Below are 7,804 nucleotides of genomic sequence, written 5' to 3'. Positions count from 1 at the left end.
GGGCCTTGTTTACGGGTCGGCAGCGGGGCGGTTGGTGCGCGAGCCCGCAGAGGCCAACGGATACTTAACCGATGGATATTCCATCCTGTCTTTTCGTGGAGGGGAAGGTGGAAGAGAGGTAGTCGGCTGGGGCTTCGGGAAAGGTTTTAATTTGAATCCCGACGTGGAGAAGGTATCGCACCGTACTTCCATCTAGTCGGGATTTTTGTTTTAATGCCGCCATGATACTAGGTTTAGGGGAAATTGGGGCGGGGGCGTTTTAACGAAATATCTGCAGCAGTTAAGGGAGAGAGAACTGGATGTTAATCTCAGAAAGCACTTTCGATTCTCTCATCCCGTTTGGGTTGCCGTCTTGACTGAGGAATTTTGTGTTCAATGATTAACTTAACGGTTAGTCTAGTAATTGGGGGAGGTTTGTGACAGTCATTAACGCAGTTAAGAATAATAAACTGTTGGTTGTAAAGAATTGATTAGCTATGAAAAACAGTAAAAAAAAATCCTGAGGTGAAACACTAATGTTTTACTTTGTAGGTCAAAATGCAGATTTTCGTGAAGACCCTGACCGGTAAGACCATCACCCTGGAGGTGGAGCCCAGTGACACCATCGAGAACGTGAAGGCCAAGATCCAGGATAGAAGGCATCCCCCCCCTGACCAGCAGAGGCTCATCTTTGCAGGCAAACAGCTGGAAGATGGCCGCACTCTCTCTGATTACAACATCCAGAAAGAGTCGACCCTGCACCTGGTCCTTCGCCTCAGAGGTGGGATGCAGATCTTCGTGAAGACCCTGACCGGCAAGACCATCACCCTGGAGGTGGAGCCCAGTGACACCATCGAGAACGTGAAGGCCAAGATCCAGGATAAGGAAGGCATCCCCCCTGACCAGCAGAGGCTCATCTTTGCAGGCAAACAGCTGGAAGATGGCCGCACTCTCTCTGATTACAACATCCAGAAAGAGTCGACCCTGCACCTGGTCCTTCGCCTCAGAGGTGGGATGCAGATCTTCGTGAAGACCCTGACCGGCAAGACCATCACCCTGGAGGTGGAGCCCAGTGACACCATCGAGAACGTGAAGGCCAAGATCCAGGATAAGGAAGGCATCCCCCCTGACCAGCAGAGGCTCATCTTTGCAGGCAAACAGCTGGAAGATGGCCGCACTCTCTCTGATTACAACATCCAGAAAGAGTCGACCCTGCACCTGGTCCTTCGCCTCAGAGGTGGGATGCAGATCTTCGTGAAGACCCTGACCGGCAAGACCATCACCCTGGAGGTGGAGCCCAGTGACACCATCGAGAACGTGAAGGCCAAGATCCAGGATAAGGAAGGCATCCCCCCTGACCAGCAGAGGCTCATCTTTGCAGGCAAACAGCTGGAAGATGGCCGCACTCTCTCTGATTACAACATCCAGAAAGAGTCGACCCTGCACCTGGTCCTCCGTCTGAGGGGAGGCTGTTAATTATTCAGTCTTGCATTCATAATGCCCAGTAATGGCATCACCCTGCATTCTAGCTATTTGCCCCAATTTAAGATAGTTTCAGTAGTAGCTGAACTTGTTCAAAATGTTAATAAAGGTTTTATTGCATGGTAGCATATGTGGTGTCTGTTGTCCTGAAATCATGTAGTGATGGTGGGGACTCCTAACTGGTTAAAGTGGTGTTCGAAGAAGGCATTTAACTTGAGGTTGTCAGTATGACCAAAATTAAATCACTTGACTTTGATAAACATTGGGTGTGCCAAGGTGTAAGGACTTTGTCCTTTGTTCAAGATCATTTCCAGATTAGGATTCTGGTGTCAAAACCATTTCAAAGTGTTAAGAATTTAAAACTATTTGAATATGGAGGCATATTGAGAGAAAGCAAACTTAGGCGCCTGTGTGCCTCCACCTCAGATGGTGGTCCAGGCTGCTCAGTTGTGCTTTCAGTCTCGTGATGATTTGTTGACTATCCTTGTGCTTTTTTTTCTTTCTAGTGCATTACATTTAAGTGCTCAGCCTTAGATAATGATATAGAATCCTAATTCTGCTTTATGTGAACTGAGCCAAGAATAAAGTGGAGCCCTAGTCAGCAAAGGTGGAGAGACAAATTGCTTGAAAGAATTCCTAGGGCTTCCCTGGTGGCTCAGTGGTTGAGAATCTGCCTGCTAATGCAGAGGACACGGGTTTGAGCCCTGGTCAGGGAAGATCCCACATGCCGTGGAGCATCTGGGCCCGTGAGCCACAACTACTGAGCCTGCACGTCTGGAGCCTGTGCTCCACGAGAGGCCGTGATAGGCCCGCACACCGCGATGAAGAGTGGACCCCGCTTGCCACAACTAGAGAAAGCCCTCTCACAGAAACGATGACCCAGCACAGCAAAAATAAACTACCCCCAAAATCTTTAAAAAAAAAAAAAAAAGGGGGGGTATACTAACCTAAGGCAACTTGCTGACTTGGGTGTGTTAGGCAGCAAATTAAGGTGGTTCCTAACATAATTGATTCCTAATGACTAACAGCTTTGCCTCACTGTAAGGGTAAGATTGCTCCAGTAAAAGAGATTCTCTAATTCAGGTCGTGGTAAGAATCTTGTCTAAGCCCTACACAAGCAGTTTCTGTGCTGCCAAACCAATAAACACTAGGCAGTATGTTTCCAATACTGAGAAAACCGAGATAGAATCTTTGGGCATAAGGTACTCTATTTTTTAATTTATTTTTTTACAATACTTTTAAGTTCTCAACCTTTTCCCCCTTCACAGTCGACTCGCTGTAATGTAACTTCTGTGGTCATTCTCAACTTGGTACAAAACGGTGGTGAGGGGAGGGACGTGCAAGTAAGGGGGAGGAGTTGGAAGCCCTCCCAGTTATCTCAATTTTGCACTATGCTAGGGAAATAGCTCTTTTGGTACTAAAGCTGGTGTAACCACAAGAACAATGTTAGGGGTAAGAATCACTCAGAGGTGTGTTATAAAAATGTAGAAAGCCAAGCATTATGTCTAGAAATACACCTTTGATAACTCCAGGTGTACCAGAGAAGTGCTTGGTGCATAATTTTAGGAACTCTGCCCTAGCAGTAGCTTTTCTTAAACTTCTGTCCTAGAAATACTAAATTGGAATACTTACCTGGTTTTCTTGGTTAAGTTAGACACTGGAGGTAGCTCTTAATTTTAGATTGTTAATGCTTCAACTCCTTGGAGTGGTAAAAACTTGGCCGGGCCCGTGAGCCATGGCCGCTGGGCCTGCGCGTCCAGAGCCTGTGCTCCGCAGCGGGAGAGGCCACAACAGTGAGAGGCCCGCGTACCACACACACACACAAAAAAAGTAATGAAACATCAAGCCTTTAAAAAGCCTTCCTTAGACTTAAGGGAACACATTATATTCACTGTCAAATTGGAAGGTTATATCCTTCCCAGTCCCAGTGTTTTGACTTGCTCAAGGCCTGGTTTTTGTTACAGGCAAACCAAGGACTGGAATCCCAAGAGTCAACTCTGACATAGCTCAGAAAATTCATGAAGTTTTATTAGGTTCCTTGCCCCTCAAACTGCTGCTTGCAGGACGAGTGTTTTGCTGAATATTTAATAATTTAGGCCTTTTGCAGTAAAGCTGGGTTTTGAGGATTAAAAGTTCTTTCCTACACGTTACACTTAATAAACCTGAAAAATCATTTCACCTGAGTAAGTGAAGACTAGTGCTGCTTTGGGCGATAGGACTCGCACAATTGTGTTGGCCTTTCTCCCAAACCACTGACTTGACAGGCTCGCAGTTCTGCAGTCCTGTGAATCCCTTGAGTTAAGTTTTCAGCTGTTGCCCCAATTCTCTCAGGATCTCTTCCTGTCTGTAGGGATCCCTTAAGGTATTCATGGATCTCAGCAAACTCACTCTACACACCTGAAATCTGTGGATCTCAGCAAACTCACTCTACACACCTGAAATCTGAGCAAGGAAAAGTCTCTCTAAATGCGTTGGTCTATCAGTTGGTTTTGGAAGTCGGTTCTTCACTCTTGGCCTCAGACCTTGCTCTTCACTGAATCAAACCGGCCAACTGTGGTTTGCAGTTCCAGCTGACTCCTGTTGACTGAGGGGTCAGCAATGCAGTGGGGAAATGTGATTAGGAGTGAAACTTTGGGATGACCTAGAAAGGGATGGGAGAGTTCATAAAGATTTGTTCACGTATCTCAAGCCAAGAGAGTTCTCAGTCCTATCACCTACTCATCTCAACGTTCCTTGTCCAGTTAGCTTCTCATCCAACTGTCAGGAATATAGTTCTCAAGTCCAGTGTTGGTCCAAATGTTAAAGAGCCCATGGGAAGGAAGATACGTGTATATTCCGTTACAGCCCATGGTGCAAATACTTCAGCTGCCCTTCAAGGGAATGTCTCCCTGGACCTCTCCACCCCTTAGAACCTCAGAAACAATAACACAGAGGGATGCTTATGGGATCTTTGTGACTTGTTAGGCTGGTGTACAAAGTATATGTGGGTCAGTCTTGCAAATTATTTTAAACTTAATCTTGGACCTGTGCTATCTCAGGAAAGCAGAATCCCTGTGTTGACCAGAACTGCTTGTACTGTACATCATTACGTGCCCTGAGATGCCAGAGTTTGCAGAACAAGCTGCCACTTAACCACCCCCACTTGTAATCTTCACTGTTTCCCTTTTACTTAGGAATTTGATAAAAGAAGAGTTTCTGTTAATATATTTCCTGTTACCTTTACTGAAAGAATGCTCACACGTGTGTGCAAAGATGTGTTAAAAGAATACTTGCTTGGTATACTGAAAGCAGTGGTCCCAGGGGCTGGTCTGTAGCCTGCTGCCACTCCAAGATAAGTTTTTGCCAGTTCTCAGTGAAATGAAAAATACGAAAACGGCACAGTGGATTTTACATAAAATTAGGTCTATTCAATTTAAAAGATCATATGCCCTCAGTGTAAAAATGTCTAATGTAATGGTTCAGAGTGTTGCTCTGGAGACAGGACTACTTGAGTTCATATGTGGCTGCACCACTTACTGGCTTGTAACCTTGGGCAACTCATTTATCCTGTCAGTACATCAGATTCCTTACCTATAAAAGTGGGGTAGTTATACCTATCAGAGTAGTTATGAGGATCACATGTGAAGTACTTAAAACAATGGAAAAACTTGCCTAGTGCTGACAATGCTACTGTAATGACAAAATTGGGAACAAGCTAATCGCCCATCAAAGGGGAGTGGCTAAATGATGATAATGCAGTAGTTCAACAGAATGAAGGAGGTAGGAACTCATGGAACACCATTCAAGACAGTGAAAAATGCTAGAGAGAAAGGTGTGCGCATGTGCACAAGCACGCAGATGGGTGGGCCCCTGTGTGTGGCTTCAGGAGAGGAAAGGGCGCATTGTGAAGGGAGATGTATTTCAGCTTCTTTATCGCCACCCCCAGGCTTTCAGGAGGACTGAAGTCACTGACAACACAGCACCAGCAGTGTTCACAACACGTGGGCCCCTGTCCAAGGGCCAGCAAAGTCACTCCACCCTGAAGTCAGGCCGCACTCCCAAACTGCACAGAGTAGACTTATTTTGCACGAGTCTCTTTCATTTTCCATGGAAACTACATCTCACAAGACTTTCCGAACCTCAACAAGATTACTGAACCTCAACAAGCTTCATTTTATTTTTTTTAATTTTATTTATTTATTTTTATTTTTGGCTGCGTTGGGTCTTCATTGCTGTGCATGGGCTTTCTCTAGTTGTGTTGAGTGGGGCTACTCTTCATTGCGGTGCGTGGGCTTCTCATTGCGGTGGCTTCTCTTGTGGAGCACGGGCTCTAGGCGTGCAGGCTTCAGTAGTTGTGGCGCACGGGCTTAGTTACTCTGCAGCATGTGGGATCTTCCCGGACTAGGGCTCGAACCGGTGTCCCCTGCATTGGCAGGTGGATTCTTAACCACTGCGCCACCAGGGAAGTCCATCACAAGCCTCATTTTAGATACACTCTGCTCATTCCTCAAATAATCCGAAGGGGCAAGTAATGGCTGTCTTTCAATCAGGCCCAGCCAACTCCAAGTGGAAGCTTTAGATAAATGTTGATTTCTGGGAAAGGATCTTGCACTTAGTGCAACGATACTAACTGGGAAATAAGTTTTGAGATTTTCCTTTTTTTTTTTTTTGCGGTACACGGGCCTCTCACTGCCATGGCCCCTCCTGCTGCGGAGCACAGGCTCCGGACGCTCAGGCTCAGCGGCCATGGCCCACGGGCCCAGCTGCTCCACAGTATGTGGGATCTTCCCGGACCAGGACATGAACCCATGTCCCCTGCATCAGCAGGCAGACCCTCAACCACTGCACCACCAGGGAAGCCCAAGATTTTCCTTTTTTCATACTTTCTTGATCCCATCACCATCCTTATCTCCCCCTCTTTTTCGTGGCTATCAGAAGCTGAGTGTCACTCTCCAGCTAGTAGGTCTGTCAACGCCTATAATTTACTCTAGGACCTACTCCTCTAACCATGTTAACACCAGCACTCCTCTTAAGGAACACCTTTACCTTCACAAGTTTCTGATTATCAGTGTTTCCCAAACTCTGTCCTCCAAACATTACAACCACTGTGAAAGGATGCTGTGGTCACAGGAGCTCAGGAAGTTGTCTTTTACTTCCCCCTTGGAGACCATCTTGAAGACTCCAAGTTCTGCCTTAAAGGAACCGGTTTAATGTGGTTCAACCCAGTGTGTTCCAATTTCACTTTTTTTTTTTTCCACTTAACTTTTCAATCAGGTAACACCCCTCACACTTTGAGAAACCTTGTTAGAGCCATGACCCCTCCCATCTCCCTACCCAGCACTGATGATTTTGCTTGGTTTCCTTGGTCACAAACTGGGTCTGGATATTCTACTACTAAAATAGAGCAACACAGGGGCTTCCCTGGTGGCACAGTGGTTAAGAATCCGCCTGCCAATACAGGGGACACGGGTTCGAGCCCTGGTCCAGGAAGATCCCACATGCCACAGAGCTCCTAAGCCTGTGTGCCACAACTACTGAGCCTGCACTCTGGAGCCCGCAAGCCGCAACTACTGAGCCCATGCACCACAACTACTGAAGCCTGTGCGCCTAGAGCCCGTGCTCGGCAACAAGAGAAGCCACTGCAATGAGAAGCCCTTGCACCACAACGAAGAGTAGCCCCCGCTCGCTGCAACTAGAGAAAGCCCACGCGCAGCAACAAAGACCCAATGCAGCCAAAAATAAATAATAAATAAATAAATAAATAAAATTTTAAAAAAAATAGAGCAACACAAATACAAAAGAGAACAGTATAAAGGAAAACATTTTTCCAACTCACAGAGAAATGGATAAGACTTTTCAGGTTAAATGTTTCTTCTGTAAATTGTTCTTAGTCAGCTGGTACCTGCTATGGCTTGTCTTCATCAGCTGTTAACAGACAAAACAGTAGTAAATTTTAGACATGTGTTTTTGTTTTTTTTTTTTGTGGTACACGGGCCTCTCACTGTTGTGGCCTCTCCCGCTGCGGAGCACAGGCTCTGGCCGCGCAGGCCCAGCGGCCATGGCTCACGGGCCCAGCCGCTCCGCGGCATGTGGGATCTTCCCGAACCGGGGCACAAACCTGCGTCCCCCTGCATCAGCAGGCGGACTCTCAACCACTGCGCCACCAGGGAAGCCCACCTGATTTTTTTAAAATACAAAAGTGATACAAGCTCTTGATAAAACACATCCAATGATATATAGGAGTACCCAGTAAAAAGTGAAAAATCCCCTCTTACCTCTCTCACACACCCCCAAGCAAACCAAAGAAAGAGACTATTTTTCCATCCATTTATTCATTGAACAAATATTTATCGTCTACTGTGTT

The 7,804-nt window shown here is 46.3% G+C and overlaps 1 protein-coding gene across 2 annotated transcripts; it reads left to right on the top strand.

The window, feature by feature from the left end:
* The first annotated feature begins 537 nt into the window (after positions 1-537).
* Positions 538-1,589, top strand: UBB (ubiquitin B). Of its 2 annotated transcripts, XM_007462660.1 has the most exons (2): positions 538-612; positions 685-1,589. In XM_007462660.1, exons 1-2 carry the CDS (start codon positions 538-540, stop codon positions 1,453-1,455), a joined length of 846 nt encoding a protein of 281 aa, XP_007462722.1. In that variant the 3' UTR covers positions 1,456-1,589. The 2 variants fall into 2 exon arrangements, with proteins under 2 accessions (XP_007462722.1, XP_007462721.1); XM_007462659.1 differs by having other exon boundaries at positions 538-1,589.
* Positions 1,590-7,804: the final 6,215 nt, after the last annotated feature.

Source organism: Lipotes vexillifer, unplaced genomic scaffold (genome assembly GCF_000442215.2).
Source record: "Lipotes vexillifer unplaced genomic scaffold, Lipotes_vexillifer_v1.1 scaffold982, whole genome shotgun sequence".
Taxonomy (NCBI): domain Eukaryota; kingdom Metazoa; phylum Chordata; class Mammalia; order Artiodactyla; family Lipotidae; genus Lipotes; species Lipotes vexillifer.
Note: the sequence above shows the minus strand (reverse complement) of the source record. Positions and strands in the feature narration are given on the sequence as shown.